The sequence below is a fragment of the Stigmatopora nigra genome, chromosome 3 (assembly GCF_051989575.1).
Source record: "Stigmatopora nigra isolate UIUO_SnigA chromosome 3, RoL_Snig_1.1, whole genome shotgun sequence".
Lineage (NCBI taxonomy): Eukaryota > Metazoa > Chordata > Actinopteri > Syngnathiformes > Syngnathidae > Stigmatopora > Stigmatopora nigra.
This window is the reverse complement of record NC_135510.1, coordinates 12,228,388-12,255,292: the sequence shown is the minus strand read 5'-3', so window position 1 is coordinate 12,255,292 and position 26,905 is coordinate 12,228,388. Positions and strand designations below refer to the sequence as shown.

At 38.5% G+C, this 26,905-nt stretch overlaps 4 protein-coding genes across 9 annotated transcripts in view; 1 reads left to right on the top strand and 3 right to left on the bottom strand.

Annotated features, from left to right (window-relative positions):
• The window catches only part of cdh16 (cadherin 16, KSP-cadherin), a 126,166-nt gene that overhangs the window by 6,890 nt on the left and 92,371 nt on the right, over positions 1-26,905 (bottom strand). Inside the window, exons 1-10 of one of the 4 annotated variants that reach the window (XM_077713061.1) lie at positions 9,538-9,596; positions 9,355-9,450; positions 7,998-8,132; positions 6,860-6,989; positions 6,431-6,589; positions 6,009-6,205; positions 3,003-3,128; positions 2,081-2,231; positions 1,345-1,557; positions 880-956 (exon numbers count right to left, since the gene is read on the bottom strand). In XM_077713061.1, coding sequence (XP_077569187.1) covers positions 880-956; positions 1,345-1,557; positions 2,081-2,231; positions 3,003-3,128; positions 6,009-6,205; positions 6,431-6,589; positions 6,860-6,989; positions 7,998-8,132; positions 9,355-9,450; positions 9,538-9,582 — 1,329 coding nt within the window. In that variant the 5' untranslated portion in view covers positions 9,583-9,596. Of the gene's footprint in view, positions 1-879; positions 957-1,344; positions 1,558-2,080; positions 2,232-3,002; positions 3,129-6,008; positions 6,206-6,430; positions 6,590-6,859; positions 6,990-7,997; positions 8,133-9,354; positions 9,451-9,537; positions 9,597-26,905 lie in introns of those variants that run through there. The other 3 variants (XM_077713064.1, XM_077713062.1, XM_077713063.1) reach the window with 3 other exon arrangements.
• On the bottom strand, positions 10,140-13,188 carry rrad (Ras-related associated with diabetes). Of its 2 annotated transcripts, XM_077713305.1 has the most exons (5): positions 13,080-13,188; positions 12,578-12,973; positions 11,645-11,718; positions 11,347-11,551; positions 10,140-11,064 (listed from the first exon to the last, which is right to left on the bottom strand). In XM_077713305.1, exons 2-5 carry the CDS (start codon positions 12,951-12,953, stop codon positions 10,787-10,789), a joined length of 933 nt encoding a protein of 310 aa, XP_077569431.1. In that variant the 5' UTR covers positions 12,954-12,973; positions 13,080-13,188; the 3' UTR covers positions 10,140-10,786. The 2 variants fall into 2 exon arrangements, with proteins under 2 accessions (XP_077569431.1, XP_077569430.1); XM_077713304.1 differs by lacking the exon at positions 13,080-13,188 and having other exon boundaries at positions 12,578-13,073.
• On the bottom strand, positions 15,021-17,330 carry LOC144194548 (ATP synthase F(0) complex subunit C2, mitochondrial-like). Of its 2 annotated transcripts, none has more exons than XM_077713687.1 (5): positions 17,166-17,330; positions 16,806-16,897; positions 15,850-15,921; positions 15,447-15,646; positions 15,021-15,360 (listed from the first exon to the last, which is right to left on the bottom strand). In XM_077713687.1, the coding sequence occupies exons 2-5, from the start codon at positions 16,842-16,844 to the stop codon at positions 15,246-15,248; spliced, it is 426 nt and encodes a 141-aa protein (XP_077569813.1). In that variant the 5' UTR covers positions 16,845-16,897; positions 17,166-17,330; the 3' UTR covers positions 15,021-15,245. The 2 variants fall into 2 exon arrangements, with proteins under 2 accessions (XP_077569813.1, XP_077569815.1); XM_077713689.1 differs by lacking the exon at positions 17,166-17,330 and adding an exon at positions 17,047-17,154.
• Positions 17,181-23,154, top strand: nsun3 (NOP2/Sun RNA methyltransferase 3). Its single transcript, XM_077713686.1, has 6 exons — positions 17,181-17,845; positions 18,505-18,608; positions 18,688-19,184; positions 19,810-19,964; positions 21,534-21,655; positions 22,671-23,154. Exons 1-6 carry the CDS (start codon positions 17,705-17,707, stop codon positions 23,005-23,007), a joined length of 1,356 nt encoding a protein of 451 aa, XP_077569812.1. The 5' UTR covers positions 17,181-17,704; the 3' UTR covers positions 23,008-23,154.

The following is a 26,905-nucleotide window of genomic DNA, read 5'->3' as shown; positions in this document are numbered from 1 at the left end:
AATTAGGACTAGATGCTGGTAAATGATGCTGATAAGCATAGCATAATTTAAGAACATTTAGCCTTATCACGTGTTTGTACGGGAAACAACGTTTGTAGTCTATTCATTCATTTGTTGCCCACTGTGAGCAGCAGCATATTCCAGTTAAGCCATCAAAAAGCAAAGAAAATCGAGTCAGGCATGGGGGGGAACATAAAATCTCCACATACTGTCAGAATGTCACAGCCTTGACTCAAACCAGAACCTCACATTAGAGTCAGACTTTCTAATCGCTCCCACTCTATATCTGTGTTTTAATTTTAGAGCACATTAATTCCTTTCTCTTAATGCTTGTACATCCTGTCACAGTGTGACCGCTCTCACTCACACAGCATGAATTTTCTCTTTTCGCATGTAGGCGGTAGTTTTATGGTTCTTTCTTCCATCATTTATAGTAACTACTTTGTGCAGCCTCACCGCCGGACACTTTTGCCTCTCCAATCCTTGTGGTAATTATCACCTTTGGATGACACTGTAGATTATGAAATATTTTCTGATATAATTTTTAACACAAGCATGCTTTTCTGCAAGGATGATGGTGGGTGCTCTAAAAATACACAAGTGGAAACTTCTCTCCAAAGGAGGTCAATGTGATTAAAATATAAGTGCAGACTGTCTAATTAGAATACAAAGAAGACAATAAAAGTCACATAACGGATTACCATCTCTGTAAACCCTGGATTAGACGGTGTTCTTTATTTAGTTCCCCGCCAGGAAAATTAGATCAGTGACGCGCATCATCACAGTCTGCAGTCAAATGGCCAATTATAATGGTTTGACTTTTGTTGGTTGTGCCCTATGTCCCAAAATGTCATTGTAATTTAAGATATAACATCTTACCTCATGTTGAGAGAAGACTGGTGGATTGTTGTTTTCGTCTTGCACCGTCACCACAACGGTACATGAACTGTTCAGACCTGCCAGGGACGATATTACACCTATTGGTGAGTCAGGGTCAGGCCAGAATGACATTTAATGGTCACAAAGGAACAGGAAGATCTTAATCTTGTCTCCATCTCATTCTCATGTGTGACTCATGCAGCAGCTGCTTACTTTGTGTTTATTGACATCCATTTTCGTTTAACGAAAGCTATTACTGTCGTATTATTTTGGGCTGATGACTTTTGTGAATGACTAAAAAGGCTCAAATCTTCATTCAGGGTCAATACAAGCTACTCTCAAAGCATCATCATACTCAACTAATGTGGAAACTTAATAAGTAAACACAAGGCAAATGCGTAGTATTTCAAGTAAATTACAACTTAAAGTCTGTGTTTTCTCAAAATGTTAAGACTATTATGTCACCTTTTGCATCTTCCGCAGTGATGGTGAGTGTGTACTGGGGTGCTGTTCCCTCCATGCTGTCTGCTTGCACAGAGATGACACCCGAATCCCGGTCTACTCTGAATAGAGCGCGAGGACTCTCTGGTATTTGGCCAACCAAACGATAAAAGATTCGCACATTATCCGTCTTAGGATCGTCATTATCAGCTGCCTGAACTGTCAAGATGTCAGTCCCTGGGGATAAAGCAGTAAAATATACAGCTGTAACTTTTAAGCCACTGTTTTTGGCATGAGGTTCCGTGTTTTAGCTTTTCTTTGAAACAATAAATGCAAATACCTTTCCAGAAAAACTTTATTGCGGGGTCTGATGTCTCTTATGATGTCTCTTATGTCTTTTAAATAGTTATGAATTGAATTGAATGCTTTTATTGTTATTATTCAAGTACAATGAGAATTAAAGCTTCACCATAAAGTGCACAAAAACACCAACAAACAGACAAATAAATAATCAATAAATAATGATAATACATAACAGTCCATAAGTTGTGGCCTTGTTTTGTTTTATCAATTTTATGAGGATTGACTGCAGCATTGTCTTAGAGATGTAGACTATGTTAATTCCCATTATTGCATGGACTACCGTATTGTGGAGGTAAAACATTTTAATTTCTCAGTTTAAATATGTTAATCCTAACAGCATTTTAAAAAGTTCTAAAATGTCAGAACTCTATGTAAGAATGGAATAGTAGTCACTTACCTCGAGCTGCCAGTTCTTTGACGACGGTGTGGTACTGGGCTTGTGGAAATGTGGGTCTGTTGTCATTAGCATCACCCACCATTACTCTTAACTCCACGGGTCTGGCAATCTCTCGGCCATCTGGGCGCTCTACTACAATACTGATGAGGAACTGACTCAGCAAGAGAATTATTGCATATTCATTAATTTCATTGCAAAGTGATCATTCCAAATATTATATAACTGTGTGGCTACTCATAACATTAATGGAGCTGATTTAATTTGCATATCAAATCTTTCCAAATGTACCAAAAAAAATCTAATTATGTAACAAAGGCTCTTTTTTTTTTACAAGGCTACTAATTGTTTGGTAACTTAACAATATGCTGCCAAAGCATTGTCCTTAAGTCGAGCACTTTTATCAAGACATAGTACTTAATCATTTAGCAACATTTAGTTAATTACATTGCACATGCTAAATTAAGGTTTTTGCATATTTGCCCTCTACAATGTGCATAATGAACTTCAGCTTGTTTAGCAGATGCAATCCTGTCTGCTGATTTTGGAGTGTGGAAGTAGTGAAAAGAATGTTCCGTTCTTATCGGAGATTTAAGATCAATATCATTAAAATTAGAATTATAATAATAAAAATAGATCCCCAGTTTAGGTAGCACTTGCTTGAAGTAAAAGTCCTATAGGAGATATAAGATCCATTAATATCATAATACTAATACTAATAAGAACAACAGATTCCCCAGTAAAGCATTCATACTTTTAAAATTCTGCTGCTCAAGTGCACATCACAGCCTTTGAGAAAGTATTACTACAACCTATAAACACAGCCTTGTAGTTACATTACAGTGTTTACATATTTCAAAACTTAATTATAAGCACACTATTCATTATTAGGTGCTGGAAATGTTTAGCTTGCAGATCCACAGACCTGGTCTTGTGTTTCTCTGTCCAGAGGGGCATTCAAATAAATGATTCCTTCTCTACTGATGGTGAAGAGCATCTCTGGAAACTCCCCTTCTAGACTGTACTCTGCTTGACTTCCACTCCATTTCACCTTGATAAACATACACACGAGCACGTCACACAAAGTGCAAACCATTAAAGTTATTGTTTTGTAAAACTTTGAAAAATCGGCAGTGTATGAGGCTACATAGGCTATAAAACTTGTTTATTTATTATAAACTTTAAACGCAATTCATGAGGGTCCGTAGACGCAAATGTAAGCCTTGACTACCAGTTGTTTACATGATAAAGAGCCAGCTGAATGCACTGACAATGATGTGGAACAGAGAGTGCAACCAAAAGTAAGTATACAGGCTGAAGGGGATTTTCCGTTCTTCTTTACAGCCCTTGACAGAGTGTTGTGCAGTCGGGCTGAAAAAGCGTCAGTTGCAATCCAACAGCACCCAACAAGGACTGGAGGCTTGCACAGCCAATACACACATAGTAGTACCCTTATATCTCTTTAACTCACTGACACACTGTTTCCTGAAGCGGGTTGCCCAAAAGCTATGTTTTTGTTTACATGTCAAGACATTATACAGCTGGGGGCCTCCTATCCTTAGTGTGTTTCTGGAATTTGAGGGAATGTAAAGAGTATTTTCTGGTTGGCCCTTCCCCTAGATGATTTGTTTATATAGATATAAGCTATGTAGTTTATATAGAGACACTGCAATACTCCCACATTGACACATATATTTACAGTATTTTAAATGAAATAAGCACATATAGTAAGGGAAAGTGGGCTGAACTTTGCCAGTGGGGGTGTCCTGGTAACAGTGTTATTCAGAGAACAATAACAAATGTTGGTCATGTCACCATGTTATTTTGGAGAGAATTTCTATTTTTCCTGCAAAGAAGGAACCATGTCTTAGATTTAAGCATATATGAGTGCAATCATTTTGTGGGGCCCTCTATATTAACATTTAAAGATTAATTTTAAAATAATAAATTAAAACAGTTCAGATAGGATTTAGTCCTTTAGAAAGCTACACTAAGAGCTAAGAGTTTATACAATTGTCATGATGACCTCTAGCTATAAATAGCATTATGGTGCTCCAAAATGTCACAGGGCCTGATGTAATGCACATGATTATTCATAATTTTTATTTTTGATCTCTAAAGTTTTGGACTTATTCTTTTGAAGGCAAATTTGTTCTATGCAACTGCAAGTTATGTAGGTGTAACACAGATTGGACCATTCCACCCAATAATACTTCTAATTATGGGAATTCAGATTCCAGAGTGAAGGCAGTGAAAAGGCGGTGACGTTACCATATCGAAGTGGTGTGCACAAATCCTATAACTATGACACAGAATTTTGAGAGAGATTATATTAATGAAAAGTTTCTATAGCAATTTATTTACAGCACAGAAAACAACCTTGAACTTTGGTATATTTTATGGGTTTTCTCTACTGAGGCTCTGCATATTATATTAATCATTGTTAAGAGAAATTCTGATTTCTATAATCCAGTTTGGAAAGGAGAAAATATTACTTTATAATGCAATTTTAAATCGTGTGTGACGTAAATAGCTTGAGCTTGACGTGGTTATGAATATCATTTGGGATTTGATCACAATTTAAGTGGGTATGACAAATGTCAAGAGGCACACATTAATTTTAGCCCAAAAAACTTTCACCGAAAGTGATTTAATGCATTAAAGAGCCTTGACTAAACCATTCAGAGATTGACGCCTCTCTTCCACTCCAGATGCCTCACTAGATTGCATTACAAAGTTCCAGTGCTTTTAATGATTGTATTCCACAGTCCCACTTCCAAGCAGGAATTTAAAGGCTTGGAATACATACTGAAAAGCGCCTTGACAAAATCAAGTATATAAATACCAAAAGCAGAGCATAAGGAGACAATGGACAACCATGCACACTCACACCCATACCTAGGGGCAATTTAGAGTGTCCGATCAGCCTACCATGCATGTTTTTGGAATGTGTGAGGAGACCGGAGTACCCGGAGGAAACCCACGCAGGCCCAAGGAGAACATGCAAACTCCATTTAGTGAGGAACAACCAGGAATTGAATCCTCCACCCCAGAACTGTGAGGCCGGCATGAATGGCTGTCTTTCTCCTTCTATCGTGTGGTTGCCTGGCCACCAATTTAGGTGGTCCCCATGCCTGGTGCCAAAAATTAGCTGTGATTTCAGAAAATTAATGAATAATTTATGCCCCTAACTCTCATGATTGGCAATTTTTAACATGACATGCAATCATTTTTGCCAATGAAAATTCAAAGTGCCTACATTTATGATCCACACACTTTGAGTGGGTGGACAGGGCTGTTACAACAGGCGAGATGAGAGGCGAAGGGCGAACGTGTAGGTGGGAATAGAAAGCCGGAGGAGGAGGGGGCGTTGTGCTCACTACCTGCTGGGCTCACTGATTCTTTGAATTTGCACAACACGTTATTCTTTTACCATCCTTGACTTGATTGCATTGTTGGTTTTATTCATAAGGGTTGCGGGTGAGGCTGTTGTACAGGTCATCATGTAAAAGGTTAGGCAAAACCCACAGGCAGGAAAAGAGATATTAATTTGGAATGTGGAAAAACCCTTTTAACGTCTAAGGCACTTGGTGATAAATCTGATTTAAAGTGATTTAGTCAGGATATAGCCTGAAAGGATCCATGACAGTTGAATAGCATCAATAATTTAACATGTAGTCATTTAGGAAGACCTGAGAGGTTCCTAAAAACAGCAACCGGCAATGTAATACCATTCTACTTCATCCTGTATATTGAAAGTTGATTTCATTGTAATACGATATGATAGATGGAAGTGCACAAACTCTGTTAAGTAGCCTGCGTGGTATCTGATCATATTACAATGATAAAAATAACTGAAATGTTGTACTGTTTCATTTAGTCTCTGTGTATCAGCTCCAATAGGACTGATGAAGGTTGGGAAAGTTTTTACCTGGGAGATAGCAATTGGATAGGGTCCTGGAAGGTTCTCCTGCAATCGAACGGGGTCAGGTGAGGCCCAAGTATTTCCTGTCACCTCAACCGTGACGATGCCAATGGTGAAGAAAGCATTTGACTTCCCAGCCATGTCCTTCACCATCACTGATAATTTATATCGACCACACATCTCGGGGTCTAATGTTGAGGCACCTGGTGATGACGCAAGAACTGTTCAGCACAACATGGCACATTTAATATTATATTTAACAGGCTTGTTAATGTCAATCCATTAATTGGCATTAACCCTAACCGACAGTAAATCTTGATATTAGATTGCCTATTTTGGCTTAGGTGTCATTGGGAATTCTTCAAGTTTATGGTTAGGACACACAATATCATAAAATAAAGGTATGGAAATGAAATTAAAGGACTGACCGTCCTCGGTGAGGGAAACCTCTCCTGTGATGGAGTCGATGAAGAACATCTGAGGGGAGGGGATATTCGGTGTTTGCTCCATTAGGCGGAAACGCAGCTCAGCGTGGGCAGTGTCTCGGTCATCACGATCCACCGCCTCCACCTGCATGAAGGGTATCCCTAAGGGATAAATAATGGTAGTCACCTCGTCAACTGTTACTTACAGCAATACACATCCATTTTTTCTACTAAAATAAAGCGTCAGGTTAGGGATTATATGATTAGAATTTATAAGATTTTAAATAAGACAAAAGCCTATTTGGGTATGATGACAATTAGGCTTTTGGAGCTTAACTGGAGCATTCAAATACATGGCAATACCATTTGATCATTTGAGAGGAATGAGTTTTTTCTTTCCATGCTCTTGATGAGTCTCATGGGCTTGCTTACCTTTAAGAAGCCCCAACTGCACACTGCCCCTCTTGCTCTGTTCAATGAAGGTGGGCACGTTGTCGTTCTTGTCGATGACGCACACTTCGACCGTGAAACTCTGTCTCTGCCCTGACATTCTGAAAGATACCTTGTTAGACCCAGAAACCGATCAGACGACCTTCAAACTGCAGATTGTATAAAGACCTTGATGATAAAAATGGGAAAATTCTTGGCTTTGTCTGCGCGTCAATTGAATTTTAACAATTAATAATAATATAGAAAAAAAACTGGCTGAACATTAGAACTATATTGTTGTTGTATTTTCTGGATCAAATGACCTGATATGGATTTAAAAAATGGCTCAATATCTGAGACTCTGTTTTCATCCTTGACACATTGGCTCAGGGGCATATAAGATGGCTGACCCATACTTTCACACAAGTGCAAGGTTGGCTGACAATTTGGTAAAGAAAGTGAGTCTAAACATAGGCATGTAGGCCAATTTATTGAATCCATTGCCATTATAGACTGTAAATGGGCGACTGCAATTCTAAGATCACTGTGGAAATGATTAAATCCAGGTGGTTGCTCCCACAAGCCACACACCTCCCCCTATTTCGCATCTGCTGGCTAGTGCTCGTCTACAAAACGACCAACACTTGACAAACGCCCCTTCCAGCAAATTTCCGCTGCCCACCATGCCCAATTTACCCCTAAAAAAGAACCCTTAATACAGATTATTTTCTATGCCTTTTGATTACAGATTGAATTTGTTTCTAAGCATCTGTGCTTTTCCAAGGTATTTCAAGGGCAAATATAGATGCATAATAATACATCTGAAGCACAGGTCAGCAACCCAAATGGTTTCAATTGCCATATTGGACAAAAAAAAAATCCAAAAACACACAAGCACATCATTTTTACAGTCATTTCTGTCCTCTGAGGGAGAAAATAGCAACAATTTAATAAAAATCTGTCCAATAGCCCTACTTGACACCTAAAACTTCAATAACTTTTCATTATTCACAATTAGTCATTGTACAATGCATTTTCATGGGAGCTGACCCCTTGTAATTAGTATTTGTTTTTATGTTAATTGTGTTACATTGGAAAATGTCACATTTTTAAATATTGGCAATACAAGATTTCTACATACTTGCAAAGAGTAAGATGGCTGCTTCTCCCGATCCAATGGTTTTAGAGCATAAAGAAACTGAGAGTCCACTCCAAATATACCATCATCATCTCCTGTTACTGCCAAGTCACTATAATTGCCCGGAAGGCTGTGGAGCTGAAAAGCACACAATCTTAGTATGGAATTAAGACAACCATAAAAATGAGGTTGACAAGAAGAAAATGTTTGTTGTTCATTTGGAATTTTGCCAAGAAACGTCATCATCATCATCATCATGATAAAAGAAGCAGAGTACAAAATGACCTAATGTTGACATATTAAACCCTATCAGAGTTAATCAATCTAGGTTGTTTTAATATTTCAAAAGTAAAAGACCAAAAAACCTTTCCAAGATCATTTAGATATGGAAATATAATTGTTATTTTAGGTGTCCATCAAGTAAATCCTGTGCATTTCAATCAGACTACCATTAGTAGTGATTCAAGTCGTAAAATTATTATGGCTGTTCCATTTATAGAATACCAAGTGGGTTTATTATCTTTCTCCTGTCTGTTTGAAAGTTAATAACATTGATTCTTTCCACGTAGCTTGACAGCGTGTTGACGCGAGATGGGGTCATGACACAAAGCACGCAAGTGCTAAGACTGTTGCACATGACATGTGCTGATTGTATGACATTTATGAACAAAATCCAAACTGCTAACAGGACCAGCTGTACTGAATGAAAAAGCACAAGGTGAAGGCTTAAAAGCCAGAACTCTTATTATAGCCAGGCAATGATTGATGTCAAACCTTCCCTGCCAACTGAGAATTGAAGATACTAATGCAATGGTGTCTTCCGATGCAATCTTATAAGCACTAGATACAAAACATTATTCCAATGTTGGATGGATGAATTCTCATTGGTTAATATAAGATACTACTGTATTTAGCTATTTTTTGCTATTGATGATTGAAATTGATTACCTAGTGTGGTGCTTATTTGGTAATTATGGCCATGTGTGATTAGCATTATATGTATATGTGTATATATATGTATATATATATATATATATATATATATATATATATATATATATATATATATATATATATATATATATATATATATATATATATATATATATATATATATATATATATATATATATATATATATATATATATATATATATATATATATATATATATATATATATATATATATATATATATATATATATATATATATATATATATATATATATATATATATATATATATATATATATATATACATATACATATCTTTCGATTAACAAAGTAATATGCTTCATTTTGTATATCAGTAAAGTACTTTTCTCTTGTACACCGATGGAAATAATATTTTTTCTTTTACCTTGGACAAATACCATGGGAAAATTCCATCATAGTTCTCTGGTACACCGATTTTAACATTTGCTCCTGAAGAGGAGTCAAATATATTTATCACCACCTATAAAACAGTACGATGTGGTATATTTCAGTCATCAACTTTCCTATTCCGTATGTTAAAAATGTTGTATCATGTCAAATATCTTACTGTGACAGCAAAGATGTGAGCAAGTCCAACTCTGGCATAAGCCATGGTTGCCTGTAAACATTAAAGTATTTTAGACTTTCATGGCTCCAGACAGAAATACAAAAATCACAGCATTATATATATTTTTTAAACCATTGTGATGTCTAACCTATGTATTTTTAAAGCTGTCACCATGAGATTTAGGAAAGCCCATTTTGAGAAGGAAAAAAAATTATGAAAGGCTATTAAAGATTATCCTTATTAAATCCCATGTTGGGTTTTAAAGGGTATTCAAGAAAAGCTTTTAAAAGATTGTTTTGTTGTATCCTACCTTCTTCCAGTTGATGAGTGTGGTGCCTTTGAGAGGTGTGAACCGAGTTTAAATAGTGTGGGAAAAATTTAGTTTTTACCCTCCTTCGAGGGATTAATGGTTAACAGTTTAAAATAAGCCTGCTCAATCACCATGTTTCCTCCCATTAAAGCCAAAGTTAGAGCACCACCGATCCGTTGACACCTTCAAATGAATATTAAAGACGATGCAAATTACTGCACTCATTTCCACTGAACCAAAACATTGTTCTTGTGTTTCTTTTTGTAACTGCAATAAAACACAAAAGAAGGAGTTATATTTTCATTCAAAATTTAATGAAAAAAATATTGATAAACAAAGAAAAAACTGAATGTCTACAAGACAAATATAACATATTGCTTCACAAACTGACTTCAGTGCTAAAGAACAACTGTAATCATTTCTATTAGTGCTCTAGCTTCATTTTACTAGACTGAGGCACGAACCTGCGTACCAACCTTCAAGTAAAAATGACTCCAAGGCTTGTGTAATGCTTAATGTCCTTGAGCATAATGAGATGTATGTGCGAATGTTTCATTTAGCATCATTCATAGTACAATTTTTATGCCAGTTCCTTCCATTGAAATGGGAAAGGCAATCTGGCAAACTAAAAAAAATAAACCAATAAAAATACAAATAAAAAAAGAGCAAGCCTTTTTTGGTTTAAGGCAGGCAAAATGAAATAAATACACAAAGCATCATGCACGTGAACACAGTTGAAAAGAAGTGACATGTAAAGTCTTGTCTTCTGTCGATCAAGACTTTTCTTTTATAGTGTCTGAAAATCAAAAATATATATCTGTACAGCCCTACTAGTCCGAAATCAAATTTAAAAAAAAACACACAGCATTTGGGTCTTCATAGGCCAAAAGGGGGAAAAAAGTAAAGAAAAAGAAAAAGTCCATGTGTCCAATAAAGTTCTCAAAGAACTGTAAGGTCATGGCATGATTTAGACTTTTGTCGAAAAGCCATTTTCTTGTTCTTGCGTGCAACCATGCGGCCTAGAAATCTTTTGGCTTTCTTGCTGATACTTTCTCTGCGCCTACAGCTCGCCATGCGCCGGGCGTTCTCCTCTTTGCTGTCCTTCCTTAAGCGGATTTGCCTTACGATACCGTCAAACAGGTTCTGCACATTATGGTGGAGCGATGCTGATGTCTCGATGAACTTGCAGTCAAACACCACTGCGCAAGCACTTCCCTCTAGGATAACAATCACAATGGAAGGGGATATATTACTTCTCTGGGAAGATACGAAAAACATACACACTGATCCCCAAGAAGATAGATTATAAAGGCTCCTAAAGCTAGCTATTCTTTATAAATAAAAGTCTATAACACAACTGGGTAGCCACAAAACACTCATGTAAATCTCAACTTATTACTCAACTTCATTTTCCCATGAAATAGCCAGGTTCATTTTACACAACATTTTATCACCGTACTAGTTTTGCGAAGTCAGGCTTTCTAAAAAAAACAACTTACCATCGACTGACACTTCTCTAGACCTAACCAGGTCACTCTTGTTGCCCACGAGGATTATGGGAATGTCTTCCGACTGTCTGGTCCTACGCAGCTGAATCCGTAGCTCTGATGCTTTCTCAAAACTTGATTTGTCCGTCACGGAATACACGATGATGTAGGCGTCTCCCATTCTCATACACTGCTCCTTTAGCCATGGACTGTTATCCTTCAGAATGAAGAGATTTTCCAATTTTCAGCCTCATAGATGAATGTTTAATTAAGAAAAGCAATCATTAAGAATTATCCTCATGAACCTCACCTGTTCCCAAATGTCATACAGAACAATAGATGATTCTTCTTCATCCACCACAATAGATCTGTCATAGGTGTTTCCTGAAGGTAGAAAAAAAATGAATATTATGTACTGTCAAAATGTCTACCTAAGACCATTTTATGGTGATTGACATTTGACCAAGGAGATCACAGCTAGTTTTGGTCTGCATCATTTGACTTTGAGTTACACAGTACTGTTTGGATGTGTTTGCGACAACACCGTATTCTGGCCGGAGATGGAAATAGCAATAATCAATGTGTACACTCTTGCGTGTAGAAATAAGAAAGAAATCCATCAGAGCAAATTTGCCATCACAGATTTGTACAATTGGTGCATGCATCAATCCGTCTGTTTTCTATCTTGCTTTTCCAGCTGCTCAGGACAGCAGAGAGCTGCATAGCACAACTACATTGTAGATTATACGCTTATCCATTCACCTATCAGTCCCATGGTACGCAATCAGATTTTTAAAAATTATTTTAAGAGTCTAAGACTCAAGAAAAAAGATCAGGCATTTCTATGGATTTTGCCAATTTCCATTTTCCATGGGAAAAAAATCCCACAATCGGACATTGAGAACCATATTGACTGTACGTTATTTAAATATTACTGAAACATAGATCTATCTGTAATTGAAAAATTGCATAAATTGGAATGAGCACTTATTTTGTGGGAATTGTTCATGCATGGGTGGTTGCCTACAATTAATTTAGCACAAATATAATGACATTGATAAAAAGGTTGATTGCTGTAGGTCAACTTTTGCAAGGAGATCTCAGCAACTCAATGTAATTGAACAATGCACAAGGTACAACCAGTACAGTATAACTCAACTAAATTAGAAAAAATGCCCATGAATTGGCTTTGGGTGAAATTGTCTGCGATGACTCATCGTCCCCAGCCACCCCCTTCATTTACCTGCTTCATCGTAATCGTGACCGGGGTCCTCAAATCCACCGAAGACGCGCGCCAGGCTAGACTTGCCCACGCCGTGTTCCCCGAGGAGAACCACTTTGTGCACTTGCGAGTCTGGGTCACTCCCGTTGGAGATGACCGAGTCGGACGAGTCGGAGGCACAACTGCCTCGGTGCTGTTCCTTCTGGGAATAAGGGGTGCAGCGGAGAAGCTTGGACAGCTCGTGATTCTGTCCGATGGGGTTCACGGCGGACGCGCGCAAGTCCCGGTCGTCCACGGGCATGCTTCTCCGGTGCAGGTTTGCAATATTAGTCGGGAAGGGGGTGCTGCATCTCCTCTTGTCCATGCTCCGCAATTTATCACTCTTGTTCAAAGTCATTGCTTTTAATAACAGATGACCTGTAGACACATGGGATAAGTCTGCTGTCATCCAGGATGTTTGCACCGTGGTTGCGTAAAAGCACAAATCCATGGAAAGTCAAAGCAGAAAAGTCAAATCACTTACGAGTAGTGCTGTTCAATTAAATTCGATGATGTCTGTCGCCTTGACGGTAATCCCGCAGGAGTGTCTTTCTTTCAGTCGCCTCTGTTCGGTGTATTTATACAGAAGCGCGTGTGACGTCAGAGGGAATCGCGCCCCGTGCTTATTATAGTTGTGCGTAATGGTACCATCACCAATGGGAGGAGGCGGATGAGGATGGTGGGGGGGACTGGAAAGAGTGGAGGAATTTCCCTTCCGCAAAGCCAAATGGAGTCCTCCTCCTCCTACGCGGATCTTTGGAAAGGGAAAGCCCTCTAAAAGCTACAGGGATAATAAATATTTAATTCTGCTGCTAATTTTAGAGGATCTCCTCGTCTTGAAAGATGTACCGGGCAATCCATACGACGAAATGCTCGTATGAGTCAGACATCCATCAGAATGACAAAAACATCAATAGATCCGCTCAAGAACAGAATTGTAGCGATAAGCCATTCGTGTTACGAACTGCTTATCCTCACACGGGTCGTGGGGGGTGCTGGAGGCCAGCTATGGCTCATATAGGAAAACAACCACATTTTCTACCAGTGTCATGCTTAACATCAATTCCTCTTCTGAACCACTTATCCTCACAAAGGTTGAGAGAGGTGCTGGAGCCTATCACAGTTAACTACGGGCACCCTGAATCAGTTGCCAGCCAACCGCAGGCCATAAGAAAATGGACGACCATTCAGCTCACACGCATTCCGAAGGGCAATTTACAGTGTTTTTTGGAATCTGAGAGGAAACCAGAGTACCCAGAGAAAACCCACACAAGCCCAGAGAGAACATGCAAACTCCACACAGTGAGGACCCACCTGGGCTCAAACCCCTGACCCTAGAACTGCAAGGCCAATGCTCTAACCACTCCTCTGCCGGGCCACCTATGCGATACACTAGAACATTCTATTAATGTAATGTGGGTTGATTGTGGTTGCATTTCCGACCCTCCTGTTTTAATTACTCAATTTGCTGATGGGGCGAAGGTAAACGTTTGTCATGGGATGCAAATTTTGAAACCAGCAAATGCTGGGCAACAAATCCTGAAAAACTTTCATCGACAACATAAACTCGATTTGATTGGCTTTGTTACTGATCTTGCTGGTAGAGGAAACAGCATACGGCAGATCTCTTAGCAAGGTAATTTCGTTTAACATACCAAGGTTTTGAACTCTGACTATTCGTCATCTTCAGACGTAATACTTGACCTTCGGCATGTGACTCTGGAGAATGAATGCTTACTACTTGCGTGTGTTCTGCTGTCGCTCTCTTGTGGCAAAATGTTGTATTGCACTTCACATTTTCCAGCGTCATCATTACATTTCTGAAACGATATTTAATGTCAATAGAAATCGTGAATGAAAAAACAACATTGAAAACACCATTTGACAACATATTTTGTTGGTCCTCGAGAACCCATATGCGGTTTGTTTTCCACATCTCCATCTAACTAAAACACCTGAATCAAATGATCTGGATTGGTGTCAAGCTCCTGGACAGCTTGCTGATGTGTTGATCATTTGCTTCAGGTGTGGTAGAGGAAGATATGGAAAACAAACAAACTGGATAGGAGCTTTCAAAGACGAGACTTGGCCACCCCTGATTTATAGTGATCAACCTGGCTAAAATGAATGTTTTTGGGATGTGGGAGTACCCCAGAGCACCCAGAAAAAAAACCCATACAAAAAAGCGCAGAACTCAAAGGGCAGACATGCTATCCACTCGACTGTGGTTGAAACAGACCCTTCTTTAGGTCAGATATGGCACATCCAGCATGTAAACTAGACACAGGAAAGGGCAAGACTGAATTTGCAAGTTCCAAATTAAAAGATACTGTCTTGACATGACAGTTATAGATTTTTAAGTCAACCTCTAGTCTTAAAGTCCAAAATGTTTGAAAAAAAATGCCAAATAAAAGGCTCACAAAGCTCACAGATGAAATGTTTTCTTTTATTAGGAGATCTTTAACAAAAAACATTTGATTAAATATACAATATACTGGCAGGAACCATTAGGAACGGTTGCTTTGCCAACTGTTCACAATCATTACAGACAATGAGGGGTAAGCACCATGACTGAATTTTGGTACTATTCATGGATATGCCAACTGCTCATTCTTAGTAACATTGTGACATATCATTGGCTGCTCATGAGTTACATGGCAAACAAAATGAGGAACGCAACCATCAAACAGAAAAGACCCATAGCCTCGGATAGAGCAAAGCCCAAGATGGCATAGGAGAACAACTGTTGCTTCAGAGAAGGGTTCCTGTCAGGAGGAAAGATAACAACTCTCAGTCCATGCAAACTCTTGTGTGATAAAGATATTCAAAAGAGAAAATTCCAATGGTTTACCTGGCATAGCCAATGATGAGGCTACCGAACACTGTTCCGATACCGGCTCCAGATCCAGCGACTCCGACAGTGGCAGCTCCAGCTCCAATGAACTTTGCAGCAGTGTCGATGTCACGGCTCACTGCGCTGGTTTGAAAGCCACGCAGTGCCACCTGCTGGTGAGAGGAGGCAATGGCATGTGGTGGGAGGAGCGCCGCAGTCTACAAGAAGTGTGCATCCAGTTAGTACAAAGGTCATACATATGGCAATTGCTCTAAAGAACATTTCTCATTGTGTTTTATACAATGTTAAATCCATGTTATCTGTTCTATTTTTTTTTCTGGACTTCAGAAAAGTATACCCATTTTAATGCAGCCATTTTTCTTGAAAATTGCACAAACTTTCAGAAGCTGTAGCTACTCACCTCTAGCTTTTTAGCATCTGACACAACAGCCGCTGACAGTGGCCTATAGAGAGCCCGAGATCCAGCCCGGAGCTGTAAAAAGGTGAACGAAGAGAGTGGAAAAAATGCTTTAGTGCAGTAAGAAAATATTTTGTCATTTAAATGGAGGCTTCAAAATAGTGTACAATTCAAACCTATGATGTGCTACAGTTGCAATTCCACCTTAACCAAATGTATACAACATCAACACATTTTAATTGCTTTCTAAAAGTGTTTTTGTTGCCTAAAACTATGGACTGGAAATTATGCCAGGTTATGACAGTCCTATTGTAGACCGTCATTCTTGATTTGCACAATTTCAAGTCACATTGCTATCACAGGAATGTAGGTGTAAAAATGATCCATTTGATTTAAAGTGAACCCTTGCTGTTTGTAGAGGGTAAAGTTCAATCCCTGTCGCAAATTGTAAAAATCTGAGTTCGACAACCAACATGATGGTTTTTTTGGTAGTCAAGGGAAGTACAGGCTCGACTTTATTAGTCTGTTGGTTAAAACAAATATTTTGTCTTCAGAAAATGCCTGAACCTGTACAAAAATGAGCAAATCAGTCAGATTTCCTGCAAAGAGGAGAGGATATTTTCCCCTGCCCTCCAAAATGAATTGAACTGTGCTGCATCCAGTGGGATATTCATTCATTTGAAATGTCAATTCCATTATAATTATTGACTATTTGGATCATTCTTCATTTAGCATTGCGGTTTCAATGAAATTGTCCAAAAATCAGGCATTGCCAACAATTTGACCCTGAGAACGTCCACTCAGGCTTCGCCTTTTCCTCGTCCTTGTCGAAGCAGGCTAACTTGCGAAGCAAAAGGTCAATGGCAGATCAGCTGTCACCCCAAAGTGTAAAAATACGGAGAAAAAAAGACATTGCGAACATTCTGTTATTTATGTCTATATACTTTGCGTTTCCTCACCAGAGAGGGCGTTGAGACGAATTTAGCGCAGGCATACATGACGAAGGGTGTCCTCGTTGGATCGAGCAGTGGAGCTGGATGCAAATTAAGGTCTGCACCAAAAATTAAAAATGACATTAATTGAAACACCACACATTGAGGAAAAACATGGTAATTTGCTGCAAAACATGCACAATGCTACTGGAGATATGAGTAAGGTCAGCGTCATCGTTCAATCCAATGGAAAATGTGTGCTACCAACCTCAAGTTAATGGAAAACAAGTTTGCTTATTTAGATTTAAACAGAGGTGACCCGTGTTCTTCTAATTTGGTTGGATTTCAATTGAATAACGCAGTGTTTTAGAGGAGATTAGCTCTTACCGGTGACGAGTGGAGGTCGAACGCACCAGAAGACTGCACATGCGCAATGTCACCCTCGGGGTTATCTTCCGGTGTTCGTGGCCTTTGTGTGCACGCATGTCCGGAAATAAGATGTCAAAGTTAAATGATGAAGATCACGAATGCAACGCTAGATGTATAGATTGATTAATTATTGACTCATTTGCAACGGGTTTAGTTTTATATAAATTCTACTATGATTCAGAGTGAATGTCATTTCATTCATCCATTGCCTCTCTGACGTTTGTGAAAATCAATTGAAAATTGAGCAATTAATAGCTATTTAAAAGTGCACATTCCGTTATGTTGTAATTCTAAAGGCCAAAAGGCATTTACGCCCCCCCCCCCCAAAAAAAAAGTATGCCAAGTGATGGCGCTTGCCCCCAAAACATCTAAACTTATAAATAAGATATCTAAAGACACGCCTACCCAACTAAAACAAGAAATGTAAATACTAGTAGATTACAATAAATAGATCTTTCGCGTATCACCACTATACTTAGTTTTTATGGAAGAATCAAATGTTTGCACTTTCATTGTTTCTACGGAGGACATTAAACAGAAGTGGGAAGATAACGCTGAGACTTGTGTGTTCGCCGGCTGGTTACACAGGTCATGATGATGTTCAAAAACCCAAGCCAAAACCAGCCTCAATTTCACAGGTAAACACACCACGCTGCTTTAGATTTAGAAATATGACTTTTTTTATTTGTTGGAAAGTAATGTTTCGTCGTAAAGCTGACAAATGCATTTCTGAAGCCGAAAGTAATGCTTAATGTCACAGTAAGAAATTGTTATATTATTCAAGGCTTGAGGAGTGTCGATGTTTTTTAGAGAGGAACAGTATATAAATAATGTTAATTGGAAATAAGAGTTAAATAACAATTGGGGGGAAATCAATTTCTAACCCGATTATTGAAAAATAAAGCTGCAGTCCTCCAAAGTCAACACGAGGTGACTGTCCCTATTACATTTTTTCCCTCCCACTAGAGGGAGCTCGTGTAACATCGGTGGAATGATGATCCATCCACATTTATTTTATCATTGCTATAAACCTTCAGAACAAAGACTAACAATTGAGTGCCCAGTGAGTTATTGTTAAGGCATTTTGGACGTCAGAAGACTGAAATTACTTTTTGTGATTGTAGGATAATTCTCAGAAAATCCAAATATTTACTACTTGTCTCCTCAGAATCCCAGAGAATCAAAATAGGTCACCAAGATGAATGACTCATGCCTACCTGTATAAATATTCAGAGTACGATTCCTACTGGATGCCGCTAGTATATCTCCCGAACTGATGTCATTCTGTTCATGACAGGTCATCAGGACACGTAAAAAACAAAGATCTTCCTGTCAGTTAGTTCTGGACCATTTTGACCAGCAGTACAGTGAGGAGCTTGGGGTCTTGTGGACATCTGTGAGGTGGATACACATTTCAAGAATAATGTGTATTGTTTATTACCTACAATGTTTGCTTGCTACTACAATTTCTGTTTTACAGAGCTGTACTACTTGACCCTGCATCTTGGCAGTACGGTGTATTGCTCAACCGCTTCACTGTAGTGACAGATATTCAGCGTGTCCTCTTGTCACAAGGCTTTTCCACACTACTGCCTCAGAAAGAAGCCCTGACATTGTCTGGTGTTTTGGACACCGTCTTCAATGCTGAATGTCAAACGTCAGGAGAGACTCTCCTCCAGTGCCTGGGCGATAACTCCCTTTTCAAGGCTGACAATAGCGCTGAAGCTCCTATTCAAGCTCAATCTCAACCTCGCTTCGGTCCACTTTCAGCATCATTGCAGTGTTACATCCACCCATATCCGCTACGTTTTCCATCGCAAGCTCACAGGCCCGGCCAGTTAAAGCAGTACTACCTCCTCAACGCTGCCTCTCTACTCCCAGTGCTGGCTTTGCAAGTCAGAGATGGAGAGAAGGTGTTGGATCTTTGCTCTGCTCCCGGGGGCAAAGCTTTTGCTATAATGCAGTGCGCTGCCCCAGGTGACTCTGCTTTACTTAAGCAGCCTTTTAAGAATTAATCCTCGAATAGAGTTGCACAACTTTACTGACGCATACTTTGTTCACCTTAATGCAGAATTTGCTCCTTTTGGCCTTTTATGTAAGAAATTCGTTAGCATTTTGAGTCAGTAACTAACTTAATGATAAAATATGAAAATAGACTCTACCATGAATATTCATGAAATAACCAAGAAAACGTGTCTAAATTAATATTTACTGTCTGTACTAAAATTAATATATTCCCATATGTTTCCACATATCACATTTGATCTCACATCACATATATATTTTTTTAATATAACTTAAACTTGTATATTTGTGGATTCTTTTTGCTGAATGCTCTAGTGATATTTATAAAACATGAAATTATCAATACCTTTAGGCTGAATGATATAACATGAGTTTACTTAAATATAACTAAATGGATAAAAAATTCCATGGTTATATATAAAGTTCCTCCTGTTTATAATTGAATTAATTCACAAAGTAAACCAACTAAGCGTTTAGATGCTTTTTACATTGATGTAGTTCTTTCATGCTGTAAATTGACCTTTATGCAATATTTATATCATTATGATTTTACCATTGTCTCTATGCTGTTTCCCAGCATTCCTCTGCTGTAATGAGCCCGATGGTCACAGACGCGACTGGCTGGCTAAGACCTTGGAGTCTTTCTTGCCGCAATGGATGAACAGCAAAGTGGTTGTTACAGACCAGGATGGCCGGTCCTTTGGGAAAAGTCAGCCCGGGATCTATGACAAAGTAAGCACATTTCTGCATCCTTTTTTTGTAATGTACATAGATTTAATAGTTGTTAGTATGAGGAGATTGATTTGTAAACTATTAAAATATGTACTACGATACTGGAACAAATAGTCTACCAATAGTAATATTCATGAACAAATTTAATTTTTTAATTTTAATTGTTTGTTTTAACAAATTAAATTAAAAAAATGTAAGCAATAAGAGATACTGTTGTGTATCTTATACAGCAGCACTAATTTGTGAGTTGGTGATGCTAATTGATCTGTCAAAATACATTTTTAATGAATCATTTAAATCCACATATAGTAGAAAGACTTGGCCACACATTCTTTAAATCAGATACTGCTTTTCTGAACAATATTCAAATATATTGAGGACCACTTATAGCTCTATATTTTATATTCTATTCAACACAGAAAACAATTTGGGAAACTATTGTCACATATTTGCAAACTTCATAAACTGCAACAAAAACACTTTTTAATGACACAATTGAACACGAGAATAAAATGTTTTAGGATTTTGTTGTTTTTAAAAGAGGTTTTGGGCTTGTGTTGATCACATTTTTCTTTCAGTGCATTTAATAATAATGGTTTTACGGAACAAATTGTTTGAATTTGTATTCAATAAGAATGCAAATTAAAGTCTGTCCAAACTACCACCTATGGCTTACTGCACAGTTTTTATTGGTGTGCAGCAAATGATGAAAATATTATATTTTACTCCAAAATCCTTCTAATTTCGGATTTTTTGTTGTTTGTAGTTCTGAACTCATTCACTGCCATTGAGTGATATAGACATCAAATCCATTTCAACTGGGAAAGCTGACTGAATAATCATATTTAATTCCCATAGCCCCCCAGTCAAGTTGGATTTAACATCGTCAATGTCACGGTTTGCAAACGTGGCTCTCGAGTCGCTTGCAGCACTTTGCTTCTCATACTTTGTATATACTGTGGCTCTTTGCCTCGTTACATGTTTCTCTTATATTTATCTTCTCTTAAAACACACTCAAAGTCAGGGTGGAATCTTGTGTTGAAATGAACATGTTTTGTATGGAGAATAAGTGTTTTGGTGAATAATATGGTTTTAATTATGTAATTTTGTGTGTGTGTGTGTGTGTGTGTGTGTTTGTCTGTTTTGGCAAATCATTGCGTGGTGTGGCTCTTTAACTCTCACATTTTAAAACTTTTGCATTTTGTGTCTAACTTGTTGACCATAACTGGTCAATGTGAAATAATGAGTTAATATTTAAGCAACCATTTTAAAAACCATATCTCTTTCACATATGAAGGAAGAAGGACTTCAAGTTGACCCTACCACTCTTTGATTATTTTGAAAAGGGCCCTTGGAGGAAATAAAAGTTTGATCATCCCTGTTTTAAAACAAGCAAAAATGTGGGGCATGGTTAGGATAAATACGATGGGTGGATCTTGATGGGATACAGAATGTCATCTTTTCATGTTTGGAAGAAAAGCGTGGTTCTGGGGAAACCAATAGAAAAGCTGGATTAGCAGCAGAGCATGAACAACATCTCACTTGCATATGTCACTTGGTGTGTGACAGGTCCTGGTTGATGCTCCATGCTCCAATGACAGGAGCTGGCTGTTCTCATCTAATGACCAGCAGGTGGAACAGAGGCTAAAGGAGAGAGGCAGGCTGCCGCACCTCCAGGTCCAACTTCTAAGGCAAGTCAAAATATATCTGACGAGCTTTCCAACATTTGATGACTAAGACAAGCGTTTTCCAACAAGCTGCTTGCATTTCTTTGGCCAAAATGACAAATGATTTACCTGTGTGCATGGAAATCTCGTAAGAAGAAGGATTTGGTGTGAAAGTAATGGGGTGAAATTACATTAGAGTCACTCACTTATCACCGCTGGCTATTAGGTTAATCAAAATAATTACAAACAGGAGAGGTAATGATTTTAGAATGTGTTTATTATGAAAGTTTCTACATGCCGTGCATCATACCGAGAGTACTGAAATATTTACCTAGTTTATAAGTCAGAATATTAGAAACACTCCACAGTATGCTCCATTGCAACTCTACAGGACAAACCACAAAAATACCGTATTTTCACGACTATAAGGCGCACTTAAAAGTCTTGAATTTTCTCCAAAATAGACAGTGCGCCTTATAATCCAGTGCGCCTGATATATGGAAAAAACAGAAATCCAAAAACCACCACTGTCGGATATTAAAAAAACACAAACGCCTGAACTGAAACAATACTGTTAAATATGCAGATGCCTTCTTAGTTTACAAAATCTTCCATCATATAGCTCCTCCCCCACTGCAAGATTTCATACAAAAAAATCCAAAACATCAACACTGGCTGGCTCTAGAGGTGACTGTGTAGTGAGTGCTTTATACATGGAAGTCAATTGCAATTACCGTATTTTCACGACTATAAGGCGGACTTAAAAGTCTTAAATTTTCTCCAAAATAGTCAGTGCGCCTTATAATGCAGTGCGCCTTATATATGGAAAAATGTCATTCATTGAGGGTGCGCCTTATAATGTGGTGCGGCTTATAGTCGTGAAAATATGGTACTCTGAAAAATGGATACCTTGTCTTTGAGAGGTTTATCCTTTGGACCGGGTGGCTTTAGATGCACCAAATTCTGCAGCTGATAAAATGGTATGAAAAGTTGGGTGTCAGACTTAGTCTTAAAGTTCGACGTTGGTCCTCACCCACAGGTCTGCACTGTCAGCAGTGCGTCCAGGGGGCGCAGTGGTCTATTCAACATGCACAATGTCCAGCTCTGAGAACTTTGCTGTGATTGAGACTGTGCTCAAAGACTGCCCTGAAGCCGAACCCGAGGACCTCTGGGAGGAGATTGCGCTTCCCTTATCAAACTATTTCACATTTAGCCGTGCCCGTCATGTTAGTGGACCGTTACCTAACACCCAAGCTTTGCAGCCACAGTGTGACGTCATGTCCCCGTATGACCATTCCCTCGGCATTCTCGTAGTTCCCCAGCCGTATAAAACCTGGGGGCCAATGTTCTTATCACGGATTAGAAGAAGGAAATAATGTCTTCTGTACAAATGATTTGGAAATGGCATTTAATTACATGTTGTATTTTCTGAAAGGCATTCTTGAATTCTTTCACTTATTACTGTTAATTACAAAGTTCACTCATTTAACTTCAACGTAGTGCTGTGCTTCATTATACAATCATTTTCGGAACCCCTTATTTCAGCGGGGGTGGGGGGGATATTTGGGGGGCTTTCCGGAGCATATTACAGCTGACTTTTGGGGCGACTGAGTGGCTAGCGTGTCAGCCTCACAGTTCTGGGGATCCTAGGTTCGATCCCAGGTCGGTCTTCTTGTGTGGAATTTGCATGGGTGTGGGTTTTCTCAGGGTATTCCGGTTTCCTCCCACATTCCAAAAAACAAGGACTAACTTGTCCTTAGATACGAGTGTGAGTGTTTTTTTGACTCTATAATTTACTGGCCACTAATTCAGGCTGTCCTCTGCCTTATGCCTGAAAATCAGCTGGGATAGGCTCCAGCACCCCCTGGGACCCTTGTGAGGATAAGCTCACGGAAAATGAATACATTTAAAAGCTAATTCTTAAGGACGTGCAATTTCAGTTACAAAAGTGAAGTGCACTTTTATCAAAGTAATGTTGTATCAATATATGTCAAGCTTTTCGCTGGCTCTCTAAAACATGTTTGGTCATTTCAGAAAATGTAACAGCAAGCTCCCCTTTGCTGTCCTACACAAAATTACCACCACTTTTAAGTACCATTACATCAAATTATACACCCCTCAACAAGTCATCAAGTTCTATCATCCCCCAGTAGCTCATTACCTGAATGTTGTCATGCCAGAGTGGTCAGTACAAATCTACTTCTCCCTGCAAGAAATGTTCTCAGCAAAAATATCCTTAAATGCAGAATACAACTGCCTACACTTTTATATTTTTACCATCACAACGGTACTAGATGTATCGACGTGGCCAATCGGTCATATTTAGAATAAGTAAATAAATATTACAGTTTTATATTTAACCATCTCACTTCATGCATTAGAGCCTGAGGAACTGAATGTGAGTTTGAAAATAATCTGGAATCCTCGCTCCAAACAGCCTTCTGGGCATGACTGACGTGCCAATTTTTTCTTTTAAGAGCTTTCATGCCAAACATACACACGCAGACACACACACACCCCCACACACACACCCCCCCCACACACACACACACACACACGCACACACACACAATAACACAACTTTTCTGTGTTTACTAGTATGCAAAATAGGAACTATATAGTAGTATATTTTTTTTAGTTTTGATGTGGCCTTTGTAGGGAATTGAAATGTGTTTCCATGTTTTCCTGATTAGTTGTTCAGCCAATTAATTTTTCAAACCCCCAAAAACTGATGCCGGTATTGGAATTAGACCATATTGAAGAAACAAAAACAGTATAGTTGTTCTCTGCACCTTTAATGGCTCGAGCCTGCACTATTGAGTCCATTTCAATGGCTATTTTTGTTCTTCTTTTGAAATGTACGTAGCTACCGGACCTCGTCTAAGTGTGTATTCTGCAAAGACAAAAGATACGTAGGGATGAATTGAGGGTAAAGTGTAGTTTGCCATTTTTCTGACCTCTCTACGAACTCTAGTTTGTTGATGTTACCCATGTTACTGCAGTTCCTCGAGGGGGGAATCTCGAAGCAGCTTTTCCTCCACTTCAAAGAGAGAGAATATAGGCCTGCTTTGCATAATCAGGTGGGGAACAGCTTTTTGCCAGAGAGGCAAGAATTAATTTGTGGCACCGCCAGATGCAATCATTAACACTGTAGTCATCGACAATAACGAGAGGAGAAGGGGAAATTAGAGCAGGAAATGTAGTTGGATTTGCGATCAATTGCTCTGCGTATGAAGTTAGTAATTTGTATTGCAATTATTCCCTCATGATTGTGTAATTTGTATTAATGGAATGGAAGTGTACAATATCTACGTTATTAAAAGTCTTCCATATGGTTTGTTCACAACTATTTGGTTTGACATACTACTACCTACAATCGTTCATATTTAAAAAAAATGTTTACAGCAGTTTAGTTTGTCTTCCTTGTTTGTCATAACGTGAAATGAAGACTTTGTTTTAAATATGTTTTAGTACACTTTTTAATGACCAAAAAGGATGCCTTAGCATGGCAGGCATTAATGTTGGAATAGGTTGAAGAAGATATGACATTTATTTTTCTGGGTTCATATTTATTTTAAAGAATATGAAGAGCACATTTTTGTGTGTGATTAGATTAGACTCCATCATGTATTGGGCTAAATATTTTTCTTATGGCAGATACAGTAATTTATCAATCCATGCTTCAATTTGCCAACTTAAATTATTTCACTTTATTTATATTTTTTAAAGCTGTATTTCAAATACTCCACATTTAAAAGTGACAAAATGTTTTTTTTTGGTTAAGCTTCACTATGCTACTTAAGATTGAACTCTTCTGTACCACATGGGTGGGGGTGCTGGAGCTAACCTCAGTTACCTCTGGGCAAAAGGCAGAGAAGGAAGAGGTCAGGCCAGTCAATTTTAGGCCACATATACACAGACCAAATAGCCTCTGACACTTACAATCAGATTTATGGAGAATGTCTCGTCAACCATATCTTTTAGGATGCGGGAGGAATGTGTGTCTATACGGAAAAAAAACCCACGCAGTCACAGGGAGAAAACGCACACTCCGCACAGGAAACTCGCGCAGGAAGCTCGGAACCTTTGATCCCAGAACTCTGAGACAGATGTGTTAACCACTCATTCAGAATGCTATCTGATTTTGATAAGAATGCCAAATTATATTAGATGAGCATGATTGTAATAGGTACACACTTGTCTAGAAAATGTGCCACATTTTAATTTTGAGTCCCAAAAAACTGCAGCTTTAACGTTCTCAACAAGGACAGTGTTTGCCACTACCCGTTTTACGTGCTATGCCATAACCTTTCTTACTAAAAGGCAAAAAAAAAAAATGCCTTGGTTGCTTCAACAAAAATTAAGGAGATATTGTGAATATATCTATATATTTAGTAGGTTTAAAAAAATTGTCCGCAACGCAGAAAAAAATAGCCAGGTGCCCCATCATTTTCATCTCAGAATCAAGATTGCATATTCGGCTCTCGCCCATAGTGTAGAGTGCACTTCATACTGCGCTTAGGTGAGTTTTCTCCAGGGACTCTGGCTTCCTCCTCCCGCATGTCAAAAATATGCATGTAGTGCATGTCGTACAATTAATTGCATACTCTATTCCTATTTTCTTAAAAGAAGACTCTATTCTCTCAATGGACCAACCATTGGCAGAGGTGTGCCGTGAAGGTATTCTGCTGGTCTAAACATTTCACTGACCTGCATTTAAAACATCCATGAAATTTTAAAAAATATTTTCAAAAGTCTTTTTTTTCTTCATTCCAAACCATGCACCTTGGTAGCATAACATCCATTCTTTGTGGTCCAATTTATTATTATTTTTATTGTTGTCCAGACTTAACAATACAATTCCATGAATCCCCTCTATTTAAAAGATTTTAAAAAAAATATTTCAATAGCAATAAATGAAAAAGAATACTAAAAAAATGGAGGCAGCCGCACAGTTCTGGAGTCGAGGGTTTAAACCCAGGTTGGTCAGCAGTGTATGGAGTTTGCATGTTCTCCCAAGGCTTGCGTGGGTTTTCTCTGGGTAGGCCGGTTTCTTCTCACATTCCAAAAACATGCAAAGAAGACCGTTGTATTCTCTTTGTGCCCTGCGATTGTCTGGCAAACAAATTCAGGGCGTCCCCGCCACAGTCCGTAGTTGTCTGGGATAGGCTTCAGCACCCCCTGCAACCCTGGTGAGGCAAAGCGGTTCAGAAAATGAATCTTTCACTAACTACGACCACGCATACTCTTCAACCTGAGATGAGATTCAATGAG

Bases quoted from the DNA above. Each gene is read 5' to 3' on its own strand.
- rrad (XM_077713304.1), bottom strand. From the start codon at position 13,046: ATGGATTTGTGCTTTTACGCAACCACGGTGCAAACATCCTGGATGACA. The intron at 11,719-12,577 runs GTAAATGAAGGG...TTCTACCTTCAG, and splicing joins TCACGATTACGATGAAGCAG to GAAACACCTATGACAGATCT. The intron at 11,065-11,346 runs GTAAGTTGTTTT...TTGTTATCCTAG, and splicing joins TAGAGAAGTGTCAGTCGATG to AGGGAAGTGCTTGCGCAGTG.
- nsun3 (XM_077713686.1), top strand. From the start codon at position 17,705: ATGTTTGCACTTTCATTGTTTCTACGGAGGACATTAAACAGAAGTGGG. The intron at 18,609-18,687 runs GTGGATACACAT...TCTGTTTTACAG, and splicing joins GTCTTGTGGACATCTGTGAG to AGCTGTACTACTTGACCCTG. The intron at 21,656-22,670 runs GCAAGTCAAAAT...CCTCACCCACAG, and splicing joins CTCCAGGTCCAACTTCTAAG to GTCTGCACTGTCAGCAGTGC.
- LOC144194548 (XM_077713687.1), bottom strand. From the start codon at position 16,844: ATGTATGCCTGCGCTAAATTCGTCTCAACGCCCTCTCTG. The intron at 15,922-16,805 runs GTGAGGAAACGC...ACCTTTTTACAG, and splicing joins TCGTCTCAACGCCCTCTCTG to CTCCGGGCTGGATCTCGGGC. The intron at 15,361-15,446 runs GTAAACCATTGG...TCCTCCTGACAG, and splicing joins CTCATCATTGGCTATGCCAG to GAACCCTTCTCTGAAGCAAC.